The following is a 25,513-nucleotide window of genomic DNA, read 5'->3' as shown; positions in this document are numbered from 1 at the left end:
GATAAACTGGAGATCAACTAAGAGATGAACGGGAATATTTCACTTTTATCATCCTTTTCTCATTCAACCTGAAAAAAATATCTGTATTGGAACTGATACTTAAAAAAAGGTCATGTTTCACACTGCAAGGAACTGGAGTATGAACAACACATCTCATCTTCAGATATAAATTATCTGTGTACTTTAAACGTCACCTTTTGAAAAGCAAATGTTAACTGAAATATATATCTTCTCCTACAAAACTGTTAGTCTTTGCCAGAGCATAATATCAAAGTAAATAAATTTTTATAGGCAACATATGGCACTAATGAAATGTTGCAAAACAAATTCAACCAATCAGTTTTATTTTCCACTAGATCAAAAATATTTCATCTGTTGTTTTACTCATGATGGCAGGCACACTTAAAGGTCACATGCAACCCTAAAATCAAACATTTTAGTTATCACTTATTCATGATAAACAACATGCATTGCTGACACAAATAAACAAAGTGTATAAGCGCAAAGCAAAAGTGCAATATTTTGTACTTGGGTTTACCTCCCTTGAAAGGAAGCAGCCACAATACTGAACCCAGTCAAAGCCAGTGGGTGTGCACTTGAGTGTAACGAAGCCTTTTCATTGGCCATGGTTCATTTGCCAACATGCTTAGCCGACTCTTGGTTTATGGCTTATAAGGCCGATCAGTGTTAATTTCAAATTGCATTTGAACAGTGATTGAAGTTGTGCATTGCATATTGTCATTAGCAGACAGTCAGTCATAGAGGTGTCAATAAACCAGACATTGAGTTTTCTCTGTGACAATGTCCGCTTATCATAACTGAGATGGGGTTTTTTTCCAGATTATTTACAACCTAAAACTCCGGGTTCCGCAAACCTATTCGCTGCACATACGTTATGAGCGCTGTGCAGCAAAGCTGTTGAAACCACTTTTCCCCCCCAAACGCTAGGGAAAATTAGTTATTTGTCTGAACTCCAATTTCGCAGGCTTTCCCCCCCCCCACTTTATGGGCTGAATTGGCATTTTTGATGATTTGTTTCGGTAAGTGCATACCGAAAGGTATCAGAATATGAAAAGTTGTGTTTTACATTGCATGTGACCTTTAATGCTAGCTCAGTAGATTTCCACTGGAATATTATGCAGTGTCAACAGATTCTAAAATAACACCAAACTAATACATTGATATGGAGGATTTCATCAGGGGATTTTTTTATAGATGTGTGGACTGAATGACAGCTTTGGTTTTATTGCCTGCACAAGAGGCTTGGAAAGGAAGATACTAGATAGTTGACAGAAAGGAGGACATCTTTTGTAAAACTTGAAAATTGTTTTTTTTTTTGTGGTGACAGTCAATGTAAAAGAATTTGATGATGTAACAGAGGTTAGGATGAAGGGATGATCATGGGCAGGGTGAGGAAAGAGGGGAAAAAGATAGTGAAGAAGCAGGAAGACGAACAGGAGAGAGGGAGAAGGAAAGAGTATGAACAACACATCTCATCTTCAGATATAAATTATCTGTGTACTTTAAACGTCACCTTTTGAAAAGCAAATGTTAACTGAAATATATATCTTCTCCTACAAAACTGTTAGTCTTTGCCAGAGCATAATATCAAAGTAAATAAATTTTTATAGGCAACATATGGCACTAATGAAATGTTGCAAAACAAATTCAACCAATCAGTTTTATTTTCCACTAGATCAAAAATATTTCATCTGTTGTTTTACTCATGATGGCAGGCACACTTAAAGGTCACATGCAACCCTAAAATCAAACATAATTAAAAGTTATCACTTATTCATGATAAACAACATGCTTTGCTGACACAAATAAACAAAGTGTATAAGCGCAAAGCAAAAGTGCAATATTTTGTACTTGGGTTTACCTCCCTTGAAAGGAAGCAGCCACAATACTGAACCCAGTCAAAGCCAGTGGGTGTGCACTTGAGTGTAACGAAGCCTTTTCATTGGCCATGGTTCATTTGCCAACATGCTTAGCCGACTCTTGGTTTATGGCTTATAAGGCCGATCAGTGTTAATTTCAAATTGCATTTGAACAGTGATTGAAGTTGTGCATTGCATATTGCCATTAGCAGACAGTCAGTCATATAGGTGTCAATAAACCAGACATTGAGTTTTCTCTGTGACAATGTCCGCTTATCATAACTGAGATGGTTTTTTTTTCCAGATTATTTACAACCTAAAACTCCGGGTTCCGCAAACCTATTCGCTGCACATACATTATGAGCACTGTGCAGCAAAGCTGTTGAAACCACTTTTCCCCCCCAAACGCTAGGGAAAATTAGTTATTTGTCTGAACTCCAATTTCGCAGGCTTTCCCCCCCCCCACTTTATGGGCTGAATTGGCATTTTTGATGATTTGTTTCGGTAAGTGCATACCGAAAGGTATCAGAATATGAAAAGTTGTGTTTTACATTGCATGTGACCTTTAATGCTAGCTCAGTAGATTTCCACTGGAATATTATGCAGTGTCAACAGATTCTAAAATAACACCAAACTAATACATTGATATGGAGGATTTCATCAGGGGATTTTTTATAGATGTGTGGACTGAATGACAGCTTTGGTTTTATTGCCTGCACAAGAGGCTTGGAAAGGAAGATACTAGATAGTTGACAGAAAGGAGGACATCTTTTGTAAAACTTGAAAATTGTTTGGTTTTTTTTGTGGTGACAGTCAATGTAAAAGAATTTGATGATGTAACAGAGGTTAGGATGAAGGGATGATCATGGGCAGGGTGAGGAAAGAGGGGGAAAAGATAGTGAAGAAGCAGGAAGACGAACAGGAGAGAGGGAGAAGGAAAGACAGAGAGAAGGAAAGAGAGAGAAGGATAAAGAGGGAGTGGAAGATAAATTGATAGAAATGGAGAGGGAGAGAAAGAGGAAAGGAGGAAGAAGGAAATGGAGGAAGAGTTGCAGAGTGAAGGAACCACCAACATTCACACTTATTAACACACCAGTGTGTAAGCAGTATGTAAAGCATTCTAGGGAAGGGTTTACCGCACTGTATTGATTGTCATTAATTCATAACCAAACTTACAGTCTGTCCTTGTCTATATGGCAGTTGTTCTTTTGGGAAGGATTACAATGAAAGATTTATCTTTTTTCACAAGACTTCAGTTAAAACCTTATCTTTTGAACAATTAAAACCTTCAAATACCAAGACTGCAGCGAAAGCAATATTCAGATTGAAATAAAGGTTTGCAGACAAACCTTATATAGCAATCCCCATAATTCAATTCAACTTGAGCATAACTGAATCACGTGCGGCAGGCAGACATTGCCCTTTGTGTATGTCAGGGTGGGAAAATCTACAGAATTATCCATTGTCCAGCTGCTTCCTCACTTCTGAATGGATCCATACATTTACACAGGCTTTCATACATCGTATGAATGGTTCCCTATATTATGCCAGGTGCTTCTATACCATTTCTGAACGGTTCCATACATTTACCAGGCTCTTCTCAACATCTTTGGAATGGTTCCACACATTTTCCAGCTGGTCCATAAATCTTCTGAATAGTTTTATACATTTAATTTACATCTACGTGGCTATGCCAAACATCTATCTGGCACCTCAATATATCTACTTGTCCATTCAAAACATCTACCTGGCATCTCGATAAATTTACTTGTCTGCTCAATACATCTAGCTGGCACCTTGATACATTCACCTGGCAATTTGACACATCTACCAGAAACCTTGACATATCTACCTAGCAACTCAAGAAATCTACTTGGTGACTCTACACACAAAGTGAAGTGGTCCCTTTCGACTCCGTAGACCTACCAGGAACACAACATCTTACAGATATACAGTGCTGGTTCAAGACACTTTAGACAATACAATTTCCTCAAAGTTTGTGGCGAATTCAACCATAAACAAGAGTCATTATATGTCGGGGGGACAAAAAGTATTAAACTGGCCATCTTTCCTTACCAAAACTCTGTCCTTCGTCCCACCTGTAATCAGCAAGTGCCTTCACCCCACCTGTAATCAACATATGGCTTCATCCCACCTGTAATCAACATATGGCTTCATCCCACCTGTAATCAACATATGGCTTTATCCCACCTGTAATCAACATGTGCCTTCATCCTAATGTAACCAAAAAGGCCGAGAAGCAAAACTTGCGATCGCTGCAAGATCAAAACATCTTACAGGAAGGGTAGGAGCTATGTTTTCCTGACTGTAAAGTATCTCCAATATGTGTTCCACCAGAGAATCTATTATATGGTCTCTGGTTCCACACTATACATGCACAGTAGACTTCTGACAATATCAATCAAGCAGATATTTTCTTCTCAAGGGAAACATATGATTTTATAGTAAAACCTGAAGCAAAACCCTTCTGAATGTATTTTATAAATCACTAGCCTTCCTCCCAATATTCAATATTGAATGGGTTGTTTCCTGAGAACATGAATATCTGAAAGTCAGCACAAACTCTTGTTCATTTCAATTTCTTGTTCATTGTTCTGGCAATCTGAGGCACCATAAGCCCCAAGTTACACAAGGTTGAAAGGTAAATAAATTAGGGTTTAATGCCATGTTGAGGCAAGCCTCAGTGACCTGATCCTCACAACCTACAGGAAGGGTACGGTATGCCAGATCACTGGCCAAGATTCAATGAAATAGTGTTGGTGTGACAACTATCTTCTGTGTGTTACTGCAGGGGAGGTCCAGCTGCATTCATTGGGTGAGGAATGCTTCAAGGTATGGTATGTGCAGTTTCTGCACAGTAATCCTTGGAACAGACAGATTCTGTGATAAATAGGACCCCTGGGTTATCAGTACTGTTGTTATCTAAACGCAACTTCCTTCACTAAAGGATTCCTTAAAACCTGATAAACCTTCAACAAAACTAATCTAATGTTGCTGAAACTCCTAGCCAAAAATAAATAAATCCTTGGCGTACTCCATGAAATCTTCATAACAGAACAAAGTTTGTAAAGTTTATCAAAACAACTTTCACAAAATTACTTCCATTAGGCTCCAACTGCCACTGTGAACAACATTCACCACAAGCATGTTTATAATTGGGCAAAAATCTCAAAACACCATCTACACCTCTGTTGATGACACAGGCGAACAGATAATGTGTTTACATTGTAACAAATACTCTGTACTGAGCGCTTCTTTTGATTTAAGGGGCAGCCAACTTTTGACTTCGTTGTTTTGTTGACTGAGGCAGTCACGTTCCAAACTGTACTGATGACTATAGTTTGTGCCAAAATATTCCCAGTTTCTTTCTTCATGCACAAGATGTGGCTTAGAGGTTAAGAATTTCAACTCAGTTCTTCAGATCAACTGAAAGTGTTGCACATGCTTTGCCTTATCCACTCAGCGTTTCACATATTACCACATGAATCTACCACTAGGGTCTGCAACTGCATGTATTCAATTACTAAATAATGTCACTGCATTTCAAAAAGCTCCACCTGATCTAACTAAGTATAAAGACATCTGTCGGCTTGCTTTATGTAGTTCATAAGGAAACATTTTGCCATTCCACAGAGCAATTGTAGTGATGCTTGTGGTAGTTTTTCAACAAGGTAGCTCTGCAAGACAGCCCTTTGAAGTACCACTGCCAAAACCTTCTGACAATATTTCAAGCTGAGACTTAACGAATAGTTAATGCTAGACCATTACAAGTAAACAATCTAAACCAGACTAACTGGTAATGCATATAGTAAGCAAAACAAAAGCACACAGCAATAACAAAGTGGCAAAAGCCATTTTCATATTCATAATAAATCTTTAACATTACTCTTGTATGTGATTGACTGTATCCAAGGTTTGTCTTTATGAACCATTATCAAATTGTAATGATGCCAGGTGTTTGAGAAAAGGTGAGCAAATTCAACTCCCTGTTGGCACAAATATACTTCCAACTAGCACAGGTGGAAAGCCTTCTTACCAAGTTTTTGAATCTGATTAGCCCCTAATCTTACAGTCTATGGCAAGCCTGGCCATGACATAAATTCTGAATATGGAGAAGGTCATTATTGGTTATATGAGTATCTTGGATTACAATGACTTGTACAGGATTCACAGATCTACAAGTATTGAATCCAAACCACTGTCACAATACACTTTAACTTTTCCTTGATGAGTTCAACAACATGACTTGTTTTTCTGTCTCTTAGAAAGTAGGTCTTTCTAAATGCCAAAACATTTGAAATAAACAACCAAAAGCTAACAGAGCCTGACATCTGTACATGAATGCAATACTGCCTAATACAGCATGAACAAATTTACATTGATGAGAAATTCTTCAGGTTTTTTCTTCTCCTAGATGTCTTTCTTAAAAATAAGTCTGTGAGGATTTGTACTGAAATATGAAATGTGACATATTCTACTTGCTAACTAATGCAAACACAACATTTTTCAACTCTGGCATACTAAAGGTTACGTCAGTGCTACCCGAGAAACACACTTGACTAGTTAAATAGACTTGGACTACTACACAAAATGTCAGCTGAAATCTGCCTTCCTCAATTCCATCGTTTGTGAGTTAGTGTCCATGCATGTGAAAATGGCCCCAAATTAGCAGCAATCCTGCATAACAAAGCACAACAAATCTGACAGGTGAGGACAATCACCTGATCAAGATCAATACCTCCATGCTAATGAGATCGTATTTCAGCTTTTCAAAGCCATAAACCCCTGTGAATTACATTACAAAGACGGAGAGATTGCTCTCCTTCGAACACTGAGCAGTCTGCTGAACACTAAGCAGTCTGCGGTTTTGGTCAGAAGGGCAAGGCCATCTCTCCTGCAAGCTTACATTACATAGGCACCAGAACACATTGAGTAGAGAGAGAAATATTTCAGACTGACAATTCCTCAACAGACACATGTAACCTGCAACAAAAAGCTTCATATGAGCATGGCATACTCGAAATCTGTGAATAGATACAAGATCATTGAATGTCTGCATGCCCCTAGGAAAAAATCACAGGGAATGTGTCAGTATTATAATGTGTAAATGAACTGCTATGCATGCCATAAGTGTTGTATGTCACAGGTTATTTAATACAATCTGTTTAAATAGACACAATAAACAAATATTGTTCAAGAAACATCTGCCACTAGTACAAAATGTGCCAGAGTGAACAAAATATTTTCAGAACTAAAAGAAGAAACAGTAAACTATTTACTGTCTGCATGCTCTTCATATCTGCAAAACTGTAGAAAATTATTCATATGCTGGCCAGGTATTGATGTCATCCATCAATAATTTAACTTGCCATCAGCACGAAGACAACTGCCATGTTTCAATATTTTCATCATAGCCCCTATACTACAGTAAGTATATGATGGCTGGCAGTCACTCTATCTGTTAGCTAAGGAATCAATAATAAAGATCTATGCTCATGATGTCAATCATTGGATTGTCACACATAGATTCAGTTTCTTAGTGACTGGCAGCATTTTGCTGGAAAATTGGGGAGATATAAACACACAAACCAAAAAAACCCATAAACTAACATACGTAAGTATATTGTAATTCCAATGGTTCAAACAATATGGCCATCCCACACTTCACTTGAAGGTCAACTTTGACCTCATAACAGCGTCACTGGATCCAGACAGAGTCAATATTTATTCAATGATTACAACAAAAAGAATATAAAATAAAAAACAAATGGAAGTACATTAACACTGACTTACCGACATCAGACGATGTTTGTTTTCGATGACCATTCTCTTCATGGTCCACTGGCTGACTAGATAAAGCAAGCACCATTATGTGAGCTACAGCATTGGTTCGTTCCTTGAGGTCAGAGAACATCCGCAACTCTTTGTCTACCGACCTCTGTAATACCTGGAACACACAAGCCTAACAATGAAGGTTGAGCATTGGTTTAATGTTGCTTTGCACAATATTTCAAACAAGAGTCATCAGAAGATGATATATTCCCCCAGCCCCCACATGTTTGAAAGGACAAATCATCTCCCGGTTACTCATTGTTTTTTTCAGACTAAGTTTGAATTGTTTCCATGGAATTCCTAAAAAATTATAAATGCCATATATCTGTAATCAGCAAAGTCACAATTTCAAGATCTGTCTCATATATCTGCCAAGATCTGTTGAAAGATATGAAATGGTTTTCGTGTTGTGCTCTGGGACTGAAGCCCATCCCTCTATTTTGAGAGTAAGTCCGAAACATTTCCATGGAAACCAAGAAAATAATACATCACAAAAACCTTTAAAAACCAAATGACACCACTTTGGGGTCTGCCACATATATCTACCAGGTTTTACTGACAGATATTGAGAAGTTTTTGAGTTCAGCTCCAGAAATGAAACACACCTCTCACTTATGAGATTAAGTCCGAAACGTTTCCATGGAGACCAAGAAAATAGTAAATCACAAAAACCTGTAAATACCAAAAGGCACCACTATAGGTTAAAACTCATATATCTACCAAGTATTGCAGAAAAATATTGAATGGTTTTTGAGTTGTGCTCCAGAAACGAAGCCCATCCCTCCATTTTGAGACTAAGTTGTGTTCTGATTGGTCAATCTCGAAGGTTACCTGATGCGACCTCCCATAAGGTTTTGTTAGACTCAGTGGTGGAGTGTAACGTAAAGTACTGAGGATAAGTTTACTTAGACTGTAATCTAGGCTTGCTTCATTTCGTGATATGAAGTTATTACAGGGCTCATGGACAATGAAATGACACGATGAGACAAAGATACCAGGAATGGGCTTCACACATTGTAGACATGTTAGGAAGAACCTGGGTCTACCCATGAAGAGTGAACACTTTAACCAGTCAGCAAGTCAAGCAGCCCTAAAACTGCAAATAATACAACTTCAAATATATCACTACAGCATTAAGCAGCCAATGTCTGGTGCAAATATATGGGAGGTAAACATGTATAATGCACAAAGACAATGTCATGGAATAATGACAACACTCAGCCAGGGCTTTGTTCACAAATGCAAGATTACAGTTAGGACTGTCATAACTCCCATAATGACAGCTTTTATGAGCATCTTGCCTCCGAGAACTACTGAATCAGGAGATATCTCGAAATCAAAATATCCCAGGCATAAAGTAGTTTCATGTTTGACCTCTTGGCCTCTGGCTACCAATCCACTGACTAAGCTGCAGTAACGTAAGCAACAGATCATATGGTGATAGACATGACTGAGGTATTAGCAGGGCAAACGCCTGGCACAGCCATTAATTTCCTTGAAGTTTACCCTACCGTAACATAAAGTAAGCTTAGAAAACAGGCCCCAATCAAATACTGGTTAACCCTTCCACAAAGCAAGCTTACTATTATGCCAAAAACACAAATATAACATGGTTATGGTCTTTTGATTCAGGCAAAAGGAATACTGACTAACTTATTTACTTATTCTAAGACCTCATTTGCATGACCTATACATATGGAGGAAAGACACAATTCTGTCCAGTTGAAGGATGTCCTTCCTGCAAAGATTAATAAAGCTCTGTAAAGTAAAATCTAAACTGCACCTAACAAGCCCTAAGGGCCTTAAATGTCATAGTCATTACACCTTATACTGACTTTAGATATTTGAGTAAATGAAAAGGTACTCCAAGAGTTGCGAAACTATCCACTAAGACATAAATGTATCCACTCTTGTATAAGGGTACATGTGACCACCATCAACCTTAAGCACGATTGGTTCAATGTCAGTTGCATGTAGATGGAATTATTCCAGATGTGCATGCATTAAGGATCATGGAATGTCTGCATATAAACAAGGAACTGATGTTTTCATCAGTGTTTCATGAAATGTTATTGTCATGAAGAAAAGTATGTGCACATGGGTAGACTTGAGACAGTGGGTAATTACTGTTCATTCAAATATATTCTGGTACAAAGAGGTATAAGGCATGCTGACAAGAACCACATCAGCTCTATTCCCATATACACAACATGGGTACTTAAAGTTTTGCTTTAATGAAATGAGTTACGTCCCTTATGTTACAATTCCTGGTGTAAGTGAGTTAAGTTTTATGCAGCTCTCAGCAATATTCCAGCTAACTAGCGATGAACTGAAAGTAATGGAATCTAGACCAGACAATCCAGTGACTAACATGAGCATCAACCTACACAGTTTTTATACAATGACATGTGGTAAACAAGTCTGACCACTTGATCTCTTTAGTTGCCTCTAACAACAAGCATGGGTTACTGAATATCAATTCTCACCCCGTTATTCCAGCAGAAATTCTATTGGATGGTAAATGATGTGGGTGGGGACTTTCAACATACTACACATCAACTTCAAAGGTAGAAATGAATGACAGCACGAAATCCAAGGTTTACTTCAGCCATGAAATGATTACTGATACGGAGACAAAAATACAATAGATATTGCATACTGTCAAGAATAAAACTTTCTTCTTTCCTTCTGCCTACATCCAGGAGACAACATCAGGTTATAAGTTAATAAGCAACAAAGTGACCATTAAATGAGTCAGTCTAGGATACATAGTCAGGATTTCCTTCAAACAGTAACCAAACCCAGAAATCTATACATAGAAGTATTCAGTGTGAAACCAACAAACTACAAAGAAATCTCATATAATTACTATTTGTATTCTAAGATTAACTTGGTTTGTCAATACAAAGTACAGAATCCAGTGGGGTGGCTGTCCAAATACAATGGCACCACATTGACAAAGGCAGCATGAAACAAAATGGCACTAGTAATGACCACAAGTCAGTGATATTAACATTCAAACAGCAACAGACAGGATATCATTAGACCAATGCTTAGTTTCGGAACATTATTTTGTTAGTAACAAATGCAGCCCTATTACTAAGAGATAGGTGATTCAGAACCTGAGGGAATCTGGACTTGCATTAATTTGGGCTTTAGTACTACAGGGAGTGCTAGGAACGTGGGGAAATAATGCAGTTCAGGGGTTATGAGAAGACTAATAACAGAGATGTGTTTCCATTTCAAGACATCACTTCACATAGATAGGTGGTGGGGTAGCCTTGTGGTTAAAGCAGTCGCTGTTCACACCAAAGCCCCAGGTTTGATTCCCAACATGGATACAATGTGTGAATCCAATATCTGTTGTATACAGATGGAATATTGCTAAAAGCAGCATAAACTGAACTCACTCAGATATTCCTCAGGATCTTAACTGGATCTTAAATGCTCAGGGGAGAAATACTGTAACAGGGTTCAGAGTAAAGTGACAGTTGTAGATCAATGATCCTTGATTGAGACACGTCCCAGCACTTACTAACACAAAAACCCTCTCCATCACCTTATACATTGTGGTTACATGTCAAGATAAAATATTTCTCTGGATCTGCACTGTGAGGGAGTGAGTATGGTTGTACATGCATTTAGCAATATTCCAGCAACATCAGGGCGGGGAACACCAGAAATGGCTTCACACATTGTACCCATGCGGCGAACTGAACCTGTATCTTCAGTATGACAAGCAAATGCTTTAACCACTGGGCTATCTCTGCCCCCAAGATTCGCACTGTAAAAAGAATACTTTGATACAGGTCATGCACATGTCAAGAATCCACAATGATATCATTATTATCAAAAACGTCTTAAAAACATGAAAAACTTGTTTGTCATATTGTCAAATTAAAACAGAATGGCACTCTGTCCAACATCACATTTGTGTGCCGTTACTGCTGCCGCCACTGACAAAAAACCTGTTCTTCCGTCCAGAGAACATTAAAAGCATTAGCATCATTACTGTCAAGTCTAGATGGTCATATATATAATCATGACAAGGACCAAAAAGAATAAAGAACACCGGATTCTGCTATAAAAAATCCAAATTTCCCATTGATAATGTCAGAGTTGGCAACTAAAATAGCTCAAAGCGGTAAGTTACATGGTGATTGCCAGATCTAATGGTAACTATGGATACAAGAAATTCTACTGCATCGATGTTGTACCTGTACAAGCATATCAATATCCTGTGCGCAATCCTACATGCAATTTTCAGATAATTCAGACAGACAAAGCATTCGAAGTCTGCTAAGAGCTGGCACTTGCCAGGAAAAATGCAACAGAGGGGGTATTCAGTGAGTATGCCAGGACTTTCCTCGACTTATCAACTACAAGTATGTACCTGTTGCACAATGGCCAAAAAGCAAGTAACAAAATGCAGGACTATTCACAAATCAACACCACTTTGCATGATGGCAAAAGAGGAAAAGAAATGGAAAGATGTTGATTCTTCACATCACGGAGTGACAATTGTTCATTATTATACTTGCAATGGGAATGTAATAATTATCATAATTATCAGTCATGATAGGAACAATCAATGAAGTTTCAAGCTTCGATAATGAATTAAAAGTTGTTTTCTTGTCTAACTTTATTCCCCAATGTTGGAGCATTGTCCTTGTGTAAGAATTTAAGCTATGATGTCTTGCATGGAATGTCGCCCACGTTAAGAACAGCAAGCACACAGTCATCATTTTCATTTGCTCTTATAACCTAAGTGTCATATACAGTTAAACCTCATTAATCCAGACCTTGTCCACTGCACGGCAAAATGTCGGATATAGAGGATGTCAGACTAAATAACTGAGACTAAATTAATTAAGTAATTTCAATTTGTCACCAACAGAAGCGTTGGATAAAGCCGATTGACATATATGGAGGTTGGACTAATGAGACATGACTGTACTAAGAAGTTCCCTCAAGGATTGAAAATTAACACGATACATGTATGGACTGTTGTGGGTCTATGTTCAAGTACTTGAGATATGATCTGGAATGGGGCCCAGATCAGAGTTGCCACCCAATCCTCATCTTCACTGGCTCCTACAACCAGCTAGTGCCAATCAAGCAGTCCCGTAATATTACATGACTGACATCAGTCAATATATGTTTGTTTTCCTGGATGTTGTTTGACTCTTCAATACAATAACATCAAAAGATTATTAATTGTTACCTAAAAACTGCTTTCACTTGATAAACCATTCCAATTAAATTTACACATTTCTTGTATCCCTGTCCATGGTTTAATGGCTTGGAAAGAGCTAAGCACATAATAAACCCCTCACTTAACCTTTCAGTCAGTTTCAACACATCAACAAACAAAAACAGATGAATAGGGAGCTGTAATGCCATATTCTGAAAAGTCTTTGGCACACCGACAATGGACTTGTGATGTGGAGTACAGCTTGATTAGGACAACCTGTTGCGCTAATGTACCTGACCTTTCAAATAGACTACAACTGTGACAATCGATAGGACCGACATAGCTGTGAAGCCTTGTTGAAAGGGGATTGTCATCTAAGTAGTGTGTTTGTGTGTTTTCTCACTGCATCTTTCCCCTGTATCTCACAGATGGGATTCCATGCAGACACCTGTCTAACTCGGCAGGACTGCAAGTGATAGGGCCATGGTGTTCTAGTCATACTGTTCTCACTACCTTGAATTCCCTAGCTTGTTTCGTCAAGGGAACTAGATCAATGCCAAGGATTCCTTGCTTACAGCTTTAGATACTCAGCTGTGTTTTCATGTGTCTGCATACATCAAACTGTGAATACTACAAACACACCCTTCAGATGACTGTTTTCGAGAATAACTCACAAACTGACAAATAGCCAACAAAGGCTCTCTTTCCTTAAACAGATTCTCAGTGAAGTGCATGAATCCACACAAATCATGGCTTCAGACTTATGGACGTCTCATCTAAGTAATTCTTTGTGTTTGGATGTTATGGGTCATGTCCCAATGGACATTTGTCTGTTTTTCTAGAAACATACTGAACAACAAGTACACATACCACATCTGACAGGTGTACTGATACACAAACCCACATGTCATTCAAACTCCTTCACAAAATGCATCAACCTAAACAAATTGATGAATCTGTCAACCAGAATTATTTTCAAAAAACAGAGCCGCAGCAAGATCCAGATGCTAACATAAAATAGGCATTGTCTTGGGTAAAAAAAACGACTTAAACCACCTAAATGCACTCATGCACTGCTATTCATAATTTCAGGGAGAACCAGCAGCACCCAAAGAACTAACAAGGCCTTGCAGGGATATCCTTGTTTCTGGAACTTAATGTGCTGGAATTCAAATTGGGAATAAAATCAATATTTTGCTCAAGACTGTGTTTATTTTTCCCTTTTTTTTTTTACAAGTGCTCATTATCATTAATTCAGAGGTTCATTAACAATGTATTTGGAAATGACATTCAACAATATAAAAGTAAACATTCCAACCTCTTCATGTTCACTCATCAATTTGTAAGTGAAACATAGATCTCTACAAAACCATAAAATTAGTTACATAAATAATGGCAATTATTTACCAGATTTGATCTATTTTCAAAACAAGAGTCATCAGAAGATGACACATCCCCCCGGCTGCAACATATTTGAAAGGACAAATCATCCGACAATTACTTATTGTGTTTTTAGACCAAGTCTGAATTGTTTCCACGGAATTCATGAAAAATACTAATGCCATATATCTGTAATCAGAAAAAGTCACCATTTCAAGATCTATCTTGTATATCTGCCAAGGTCTTTTGAAAGATTGGAAATGGTTTTCGAGTAGTGCTCCAGAAATGAAGTCATCAACATGTTCATGGAATAATAATAATACATCAAAAAACCCCGTAAATAGCAAAAGGCACCACTTTGGGTTCTGCCACATATATATACGAAGTAACACTGACAGACATTAAGAAGTTTTTGAGTTCTGCTCCGGAAACGAAACACACCTCTCACTTTTGAGAGTAAGTAAAAAATGTTTCCATGGAAACTGAGAAAATGATAAATCACTAAAACCTGGAAAAAGCAAAAGGCACCAGTACAGGGTCAGACTCATATTGCTACCAAGTTTTGCAGAAAAATATTGAACGGTTTTTGAGTTGTGCTCCGGAAACGAAGCCCATCCCTCCATTTTGAGACTAAGTCCAAAACGTTTCCATGGAGACCAAGAAAACAATAAATCACAAAAACCTGTAAGTACTAAAAGGCACCACTTTACGTTCCGATTGATATATCTACCAAGTTTTGCAGAAAAATATTGAACAGTTTTTGAGTTGTGCTCCGGAAACGAAGCCCATCCCTCCATTTTGAGACTATGTCCGAAACGTTTCCATGGAAATCGAGAAAATAATAAATCACAAAAACCTGTACATAGCAAAAGCCACCACTTTAGGTTCTGATTGATATATCTACCAAATTTTGCTGAAAAATATTGAACGTTTTTTGAGTTCTGCTTCGGAAAAGACCATAAGACTAACACCAAAATGTTCCATGGAAAAACCAAAAAAAGATAAATGTCAAAAATCTGTAAATTGCAAAAGGCACAACCATAGGCTGAGATTACTATATCTATCAAGTTTGGTCTAAAAATATTCAACGGTTTCTGAGTTATGCTCCGGAAACAAAATGATTACAGACGGACGGACGAGGTGTCGACTATATCCCCCCGCATTACATGACGGGGGATAACAAAATAAAAACTTAAAAATAAAATGGAAGAAATTGTACAGGAAATTAAGTTGAAGTAATTTTCCATGTCCAGATTTAAGTTGTTTACCTTTAAACATTTATCATTCTGAAAGCTGATTCATCAGATGAAGCGAAATCACCCACTGGTATTTGCTGAACAACTCTACGTCATTGAATATTCAGGATGTCAGAAATTCAAAACATCTCATCAAAACAATATGTTGAGATCTCTCACAAGATATTTGATAGTTAATTTCTTTATTCCACCTATGAAATGACACCATCAATTAAAGTAATACATCTTAATATCTATCACTAGCGATTATCCTTACCTCAAGAATGAACTAAATACATGCTGTACTCTTCACATTTCTTTCATTGTTCTTCTCACTCTTTAATTCCCTTGAAACGAATCAACATTAATGCCTTTATTTTCCAAACTGTCCATATATTGATCCTAGTTTTATGAGGCGAATTGGAGTCTTATTGAGCTAAACCAACTGGATTTCATAAATACCAGTCATAACTTGCTTTGATGAGTTGTGTGGAAAGTATGATCATTAACCATCATTCAGGGAATTGCTAGTTCATTATCGTTGTGTTACCTTTGAAAATGGTTGAAAAAATTAGAAATTCTGCCTTCAAACTTGATCCTAGATTTTCAGTCTTAATGATTATGACGAAGTATTTTTGTTCAATTATCAGCAATGCTACATTCATTCACAAAAGTCCATTCAAAGATTGGACATTTTTGACCAGAAATTATTTCAATGAAATCTAAATGGAACAGAGGTTAAGTTCATAATCAGTTCAGTTTTTCTTTTCTGAAATAATTCTAAACCATGAAGGCAGAAAATGTCAATATCTGGATGTGGAGATATTATGGCAGTACAGGATGATGTCTTGATACAAGGTTCAAAATACAATACATTGATGTAAAACTTCTGTCTCACAATACAAGCAATTCAGGGCCTCCTTCCTCATAAGCTGTAAATCTATGTTACAATAGTTCTATGATAGCTTGAAGGAAAAGGGACAAATCAAACCCAGGCCTTGAGTGTGACGAGAGACCGCTTTACCCACTATTTCAGTCTACCATTCCATGACCAAATGATTCAGGGATGTAACTCACATACACAGAGAACATGAACTTAAGAAAAAAGTACTGCATCGTGATACAAATCATACTGCACGCATATTATCAGGATCTGTACAGTATCGGGCCTCACTGCATCATTACATCCCTACCGCCTTGGCAATACTTCTGAACTAATAGATACAATAAGCACATTAACTAAAGCAGCAGAATAGGAAGAAACACTTAATGTCACTGTGACCATGTCTGACGAAGCCAAAGGCTTTATCCAAAATTCATGCTAACTCATCAAAACAATCCTAGTATTAGAAACACTACATGGATTGCAAAAGGCAAGGTTACATCACAGACTTTAAAAAGGCAATTTTATCATCTTAATCAATCTTAACATCTTACAGACAGACCAAAGACCAGACTACATTAATAACTATAACATGGACTTGTTGTTATTGGTAAACACCATAGCATATATAGTTTCATCCGGCCAGATCAATTTTCTTTCTTGTTTTACAGATTTTTGTCCTAAAAAAACCCCTAAAGGCAAGAACAAACGAACAAACGAATGAATGAACGAACGAACTTTTACAGATTTTTGTCCAAAAAAAACTAAAGGCAAGGACGAACAAAGGAAAAAACAAACAAGCAAGCAAGCAAGCAACCATCCATCACCAAAGTAATATTCCTTCAAAACACTGAATGTATTTTACTTCTGGCAGTTTAAGAAGTGTATATGGGGTGAAAACCAATCTTAAAAAAATAAGCCTTGTAAGTTAACTCTTGGCCAATACATGATTTTACTTTAAGAGCAGGGAAAATTATTTCATGGTTTTGGGGTTTGTTTTATTTTTGAACAAATACCAATGGCTGATCCATAAAACAGGAATTAAAATTGGTCTGGCCTAAAGTACATTTTCAGACGATGAAATACTAACGAATTTAATCACATTGGGAAACATACAAATATGTTTTGGTAACTACTGATTCCTGATCAACTCATTTTAATTTAAGAATGACATAACTAAACATTTTAACAATATGAGAGCTTCTTTCATTAGGTTTCATCTTGAGCTCAGCCTGTCTGCTTCTCTCCATCAACAATATATGGGATCTAAATATAGGCTTTGTTGTTGCAGCTCTACATTTTGTAATATGTCTGTCTATTATGTCTTCTAATTATGAGCGGTCTTCAGAAACCAATTATAATCATCCTTGAGTCATGTAATGATGATGTATTTATTCTTTTACATCTGTTAGTAAGTCAAAACATACTTCCTGTGTCCCCAGCTAAGATGATACTGATGTTCCAAATGAAATTGTTGAACTAATGTATGTGTATCACCTGCAAACACACCTGAGCAGTTCTGTGATAATGAGCTGGGAAGAATAAGTTTCACAGTGTCTGAACTTAGGGGATACCATATTGCTTGAATCTAGAGAACCCTCCAACATTCAATAGGCGGAGGGGTAGCCTTGTGGTCAATGCATTTGCTAATCCTGCTGAAGAGCTTGGTTCAATTCCGAAATGGGTACATTGTGTGAAGCCCATTTCTGGTATCCCCTGCTGTGATATTGCTGGAATAATGCTAAAAGCAGCATAAAACCATAATCATTAATTTTCATTCAATACAAAGGATATGACAAAGACTCTCAGTATCGTACTTCTTAAAATACTGAGTGGGTGAGTGAAAATTTTACATCCCATCATCAATATTGCAGCCATATTGCAATGAAGATGAGCTAATTTTATACAAGAAGACACGGTTATCAATATCCCCCGCATTACCTCCAAAGTCACACTTGTTGCCATGGAAACGCCAAAAATATTTTATTCAGAATTCCAAAACTATCAAAAGGCACCAGTACACCACTAGACCAATCTAAGTATCAAATTTTGGTGAAGAAATATTGAACTGTTTTAGAGTTCTGCTCTGGAAAAGATAAATGTGCATGGATGGACTTATGGGGTGCATTTTAATACCCTCTGCAAAAACAAGCTGCAGGGGGTTAATAAAGGCCTGTTGACAAAGGACAGTAAAACGGGGGGTGGAGTATCACAATTCATGTATAAAATATATGAATTCAATACTAAAACCAATAATTTCTCGGAATACAACATTTTCAAATAAAGAGATTCGATCTGAATTTACATTTACAAGTTCAACAAGGAAGAGTTCACCAATTATCTCAAAACAGTGTCTGTAGTTACAGAAGACAGATAACATTCCTTTCACACATTACCAGAACATGGGGAAGTCAAGAAGTAATTTCAAGGGTAATGGGTCTGACAACTGGTAATGGCAATCAGGCATCATTTCAACGTCACAGTAGCAATCTCTTGGCTGGAATCAGGCAGCCCAGTCAAAGGGCACCATTTAATCAGGGTTTAATTAAAACCTAAACTGAACAGTAGCCTGCCCGCAAGATACCAGGAATGTCTGTCTCACCATGGCAGACATCCAAACAATCAACTGCAAGTCTGATGAACAGCTATGATAAAGTAGGACAGGAATAATGTTAGTAGTTCATGTGCATTAGTATTTAATTCCACAAACATGATAGATAAAACTGGATATACGGCAGTCATAGTGACCTCACTTATTGCAAATGTGTCAAAACTATCAGTGCTATACGATGTGCTGTACTAACCTGACTGATTGTAAATGTGTTCATGCTACCGACCTGACACGCTGACCTGACTGATTTCAAATGTGTCATATCTGAACACCTGGCATAATGACCTCACAGACTGCATCTGGGTTAGGACTGTTTTTCAGCAACCCATGATTGTCGTAAGAAGCGACTAATGAGATCAGGTGGTCAGGCCCATTGACTTGGTTGACACATATCACTGAATTCCAATTGTGTAGAATGATGCTCATGCTGTCGATCAGTGGATTATCTGGTCCAGACATGATTAATTACAGATTACTACCACAGAGCTGGAATATTGTTGAGTGTGGCATAAAACTAAAATCACTCATTCACATGTATTAGCATTTAGTTCTACTAATATAATAGATAAAACTGGACATACAGCAGTCTTAGGGACGTCACTGATAGCAAATGTGTCACAAATGACCACATGACAGATTGAGCTCACAGACTGCATATGTGTCACAACTGACCACCTGACAGATTGACCTCACAGACTGCATTATGTGTCACTTCTACACCACATGTTTCTTATACTTAGGTTATACTTACATGTGACATATTGACTTGGCCAATCGCTAACGTTTTAAATCCCAAGATGGTCCGGTTTTTATATTTTTTCCTCCTCTGCAACATCACTTGTAGTTTATTGCAATCTCTTTTCAGGAAGTGTGGATACTGGAATAGAAAAATGCACATCATGTTTACTGTACAAAGAAATCAAGAAATATATCAAAACTAGCATCCTTCACGAGTAAGACATCTCCAGATGTGCAATTCTATCTTAGTGTTATGACTTACCTAATCCTATGTCACAGAGTTGGAGTTCCAATCATCCTCATGCCAAATTTACTTTGTGCAAATGGACTTATATCTTATGTGATGTGACTCATTTTCATTCTTATCTAAATTTGTAAACATTTCTAAACTCGGGTCATTGGGCCAAATGTATGTAACTCAGAGGGAAATCCTTGACATTGTCACAGCCATTATATATCTCCAAGTCCTGCTGATATATGAACCACGGACCTTGTAATTCTAAGTTGGATGCCACATGACCAAAAGATGTCCATAAAGAGATAACATGTTCTAGTTACCACACAGCAACTTACCAAGACCTGTTTTCCTCAAATTGAATCTGATTGTACTCAGCCTCATATTACAAACATTGCACTTGTTACACAGACCCAAGTACAACAAGGTTTTGCCTGGGTACAATACATGAAATAGCACTTCTGCAATGTCCATGGAAAATACAATTTTACTAGGCCTTTATTCCATGTTTTACACGAGTGTCTCATAATGCAGAAGGTATTCCATGGACACAAGACCAGTGTTATGGCAACAGATTACTGTACTTGTACCACAGACCCCACAATCTGAAGATGGACACCTTGTCCCCATGACCTTGGCAAACACCATCATCAAGATGACATGGTCAGGATGCCATCTGTGGAACACACCTTGCCCTGTGTCATGCTAACTTTCTGAATCTATTCATTAACCACTGATAATTGAAGAGTAATGTTAAAGAATTGTAAGTTGACAAACTTGGTACACTTGGTACTCCATGTTCACCATGATCCCCAGACATGCTTTTTTGGTTAACAACAATGTGTGAATTTTAGTTTTTGTGGTTTTCATGAGAACAAAATCGACTCTGACTGAAATTGGTGGTTGTACTCATTTTTTTGGTAGCTTTAGATATCAAAAAAAAAAAAATTGTTTGCATTTCCATGGCAGCAAGTGAGACCTCAACTGAATTTGGTTATAGTGTTCTTTTCTGGAGCAGAACTTTAAAACTTTACAATACTCTCCTCCCACTCTGCCATATGCACAACGAAACGTAGACATACTGTGATAATCATAAGTAATAGACATATTCATGAAGAGCATTTTGCCATTGCGGGGGATATTGCTGATTTTGTATTCCCGTTCTTGATGTACTGGATACCAACTTGAGCATGTGCCATGATTGCAATGAACAAAGTGAAGATTCCAACTATATATGTCAAGTTTGGAAACACATTTAAGTTTGACATTAACTAAGCAGTTCTACCTGACATCCCCACCAAGAAATGGCCCAGTCCAATCCTTCTATTGTTCTACTTCTCATAAACATGAACTCTGCGCTAGTCAAATTTATCCTTGTTTGCGACTTAATATCTTAATAAACAAGTTGCTATTTGGGCACTAATTCATTATCATGAGACCCATCTTTCATTATGATATTGACACACTGGAGATCAAATTTAAAAATCAGCCCTTTTCACCTCTGCTTGAGGATCTAACATGTGTCTTACCAAGATCAAGCGAATGAAATGATCAATTGAGGATTTGTTCCGAGCTTTTGTATGCAGATTAATGAGTGACAGACTGCTGTTTAGTGCTGTCAATATTGTAGGCACATCATGTTTCTAAATGTCAAAATCTAGCTTAAAGAATCTAGCTTATGCATTTTCGAAAATAGAGAAATCACAGTTTTGATAACATCAATGACCTTTTATCTTCAAATGATTATGGTATCAGAATATATGACCTTGTGTTATTTGATGGGCTCTTGCCTAAACTTTGTATTGCTATTTATTGCAAAATGTACCCATGAAGATCCGGGGTACAATAGGTCTTCAGCAACTCATGCTTGCCATGAAAGGTGACTATGCTTGTCGTAAGAGTTGACTGCTGTTGAACACTGGATTGTCTGGTCCAGACTTGATTGTAAAACTAAACTCACTCACTCACTCACTATCGCAAAATAAAACTAAAACATACTGAATGACTACACAATGCCATTTAGAAAACGGTCAAATGTAGCATATGCTTTATTTGGGATAACTCTTTCTTTGCTATGGAAGTCACTGTGGCTGAGTTGGTAAGGCAGGTATGCTGGTGATTTGATGACTGACTCTGAGGGTGTGGGTTTGAAACCCACATGGGACTCAACAAAAAAAAGTGCTAGAATGTGTACTTTACTAAGAAAGAGTAATCCAAAACATAGCATATGTAACACACTACATGATTTCTTTCATCTACATTTGGTTATGAACCTGTAAAAAAATTGAAACATAATCTTATTATCATTTTGCACCTGTAGTTAGTAATTAACATAAAAGTTGGCAAGACGCACCTTGCAATGAGCATGGTAACAGTATGAATGAAAAAAAAAATATGGAAAGCTTAGGAAGGTAGATATGTTCAATGAACCTGGTTTCATGTGTATGTAGCTTGACTAAACGAGAAACGATTATGTGAAATCTTATTCCTTGACAAAGAAAATGCTCTATTTAAGGAAGAAAACCTTGCAGAGGCACGCTAATGTCTGTGATTAAAAACAAGCTACTGATGCTAAATATCTGCTATCAGATGTTGTCATGGAAATTCTATGTTGTCCAGATATTGTAGATGGGGATTAAAGAATTCCCCACCCCTGAGACAATCAAAACCAGCCGAAAATCCTTCCTTTTCAGAGAGTTCTATCTCCAGGAACTATCTCCTCCTGTGAACTATTGTTGCGCCACCTTTGTGGAGGGAACCCAGTGCAGTATAAATTGATATTATTATTATCATCACTATCTGGAATCAATCACTATCATAGCAGGTCTTAAGTTTTTTGTTTTTTTATTTCAATCTCATGGCCACATGTTGAAAATAACCCTGAATGGGTACTTCATCAGATGCCCATTTTCTACAGCCTTAAATGAAGCTTGTCTTGATCTTCCACAGGCTCTCAATCTCAAGGTAGATAAAGTTTTTTTCTTTCATTCAAATTGTTATAGTTCCTAAGCATTAATCTAGATATAAATGGAAACTGTAACCCCTATTGAACAAACGTGCAAAGTATGCAAAGTCTCTGATGTAATAACCAATTTATTTGTTCCCACACATTTAAATTCCTTTCGTGTTAGTTTCTAACATGTCACAAACCTGATCAGACCTTTCTGATCTTAGCAACAGTGCACTGGGGTGGGAGGCACACAAACAACTGCGGATTAACTAATAGCAAAAATCATAAGTAAATTGTATGGAAACCTGATGAATTACTAATGCCAAAGTCGAACAGTCACTCAAGTTACAGCTTCTGAATACAACATGGATACATGAAATACCCATAATCAATATTCAACACCAAGGCACAAAGTTTAAGTACACAATAATGATGGACTAGCATCAATACTACAGTCATGAAGCCTATCAATGGGCCAAACTGTTTGCTGTGTGAATGAAGCACGATGAGTTGGCATAAGGGACCAAGTATCATAGCTTTAGAGACTACTTGTCATTCATGTTGGACACAGGACAGTAAGGTTTGCATGACTGATGGCTGACCTGATGACCGTCTCATTCAAATAAAGATATATTAGTAGGAATAAATGTATCTGTGTCAGACTGGCATGCATATGAGCAGATGAACTGTATACTGTTTTGTTTCTTTGTTTTGAAGCCACAGAACAGTCCAGCTTCTTACTTTCTGCAGCTAACTGTCGACGACATCGAAGAAGCGTGGATATGTGTTAGCCCTCTAGAATTGACATACTTATTTTTAACACGTTTAAACTAAAATTATGCTGTATCAGGTACCCCATGATAAAAAAAATGGTACTTTATCAATCTGGTTAAAAGCCAACAGATGCTTGGGTTAGGTGCCTCATATAGTCATAAATACAGTATGGTTCAAAATTATTGAGAATAGCTAAAGCATTTCATATTATTAAACGAGAACAAATCAGATAAAATTGAATGTATTGTGAAAGTGAACTGACCTTTTCATGTTGTGTAGGTAACAATTTAATATTTTATCAAGTCTCCTTGAGCTTCACGGCACAGTCTAAGACGGGTAGGCATACTTCCTATCAGAGAGGTTAGTGTCTCGTGAGTTATGCTGTCCCAGTATCGGACCACTTCTCTCTTCATGTCTTCAATTTTTGTCAACCCCTTTTGATTCACACATTCCTTCATCATCCCCCAAATGTTCTCAATGCTATTTAAGTCAGGACTATATGCAGGAAATGGTAATGCAGTCACATTTTTCTCCTGAAACCACTGCTTGGCATGTTTTGCGGTGTGTTTAGGATCATTATCTGGCTGCAAAATCCAGTCATTTCCATAAAACACATGTGCACTTGGAAGGAGAAAATTATCTAATATGTTAGTGTAGCGTTGACTTGTCAGATTTCCCTCAAACACACACAGCGGGGTCGTTCCTAATAAGGATATCCCTCCCCATACATGAAACTTTGGGCTGTATTTAGGTCGTCGATACAACGGTGCTGACGCAGACTTTGTCCATATTTTCACATTATTGGGATATACCCATATTGAGCTTTCATCAGTAAAAATCACATTTTCCCAGTCAAAATTTTCATGTGCCAAACACCACTCAACACACCTGTCTTTATGTTCTTGTTTCATGAGAGGAGAAGGAATTCCAGTCTTTTTCTCCCGTCCAAGATCAATCAAATTTCTTCTAACTGTAGATTTTGATACAACTGTTGATCCCCTTTCTATCATTTCATACCTGATGTTGGAGATGCTTGCCCTTTGCTTTTTAGACGCTAAAATTCCCAGCCGGACGCGATCTGAGAAGTCCAATTTTCTGGGTCTCCCTGCTCCTTTCTGGTGCCCAAAATCCTTTCCCTCTTTAAAATTCTTCCTAATCCTATACACAGTAGAAAGAGGAGTTCCTGTTCTCTCTGCCAATGTATTTACATCATCAATTCCTTGATTACACAACTCAAAAATCAACCTTCTTTTATCTTCAGCAGACATTGTTGACAGTGCTGAGGAAAATGACGTCTGCTACAAATTCAGGGGAGGTAACTCTAATTGTACTATACTCAGTAGACCAAGATGAGTTACCTCCCTTATACCATTACTTAGTTTTAAGTATCAGTGAATCAGTTGAGGTGTTAGGATAGCTCAAAGTAAGAAGAAACATTCTCAATAATTATGAACCAGACTATAGTTGTCTTAGCTAGCATCACAAAGTATGACGTCACAGAATGACGTCAGATGTCTTCATCATCTACGCTATCTTGTAGATCATTAAAAGCTGATGACCAACTGAACAACCTACTGTTATACTTCACTGTTTCAGTCACCCCTTTCTGGGGTGCAACATACGCACTATGTCAAAACCTTGTCACAAACTGTGGTGGAATGGTTGTTCATTTGCTGACTACATCCTACTTGTCCTAATGACATTTTGCGTGATATCGGCTTGCATCTGTTTGTATATGTTGCATTCAGTGATATTTCAACAATATGACAGCAGCCTGTAA

General features: G+C 37.5%; 1 protein-coding gene across 3 annotated transcripts in view; it reads right to left on the bottom strand.

Moving 5' to 3' along the window:
* Positions 1-25,513, bottom strand: part of LOC137293697 (phosphofurin acidic cluster sorting protein 2-like) — a 133,240-nt gene that overhangs the window by 57,055 nt on the left and 50,672 nt on the right. For all 3 annotated transcript variants that reach the window (XM_067824400.1, XM_067824401.1, XM_067824402.1), the window contains exons 4-5: positions 19,788-19,913; positions 7,695-7,848 (exon numbers count right to left, since the gene is read on the bottom strand). In XM_067824400.1, coding sequence (XP_067680501.1) covers positions 7,695-7,848; positions 19,788-19,913 — 280 coding nt within the window. The remainder of the gene's footprint in view (positions 1-7,694; positions 7,849-19,787; positions 19,914-25,513) is intronic.

The sequence above is a fragment of the Haliotis asinina genome, chromosome 8, assembly GCF_037392515.1.
Source record: "Haliotis asinina isolate JCU_RB_2024 chromosome 8, JCU_Hal_asi_v2, whole genome shotgun sequence".
NCBI classification, from domain to species: domain Eukaryota; kingdom Metazoa; phylum Mollusca; class Gastropoda; order Lepetellida; family Haliotidae; genus Haliotis; species Haliotis asinina.
The sequence above is the reverse complement of the archived record's forward strand: the minus strand, read 5'-3'. Positions and strand labels throughout refer to the sequence as shown.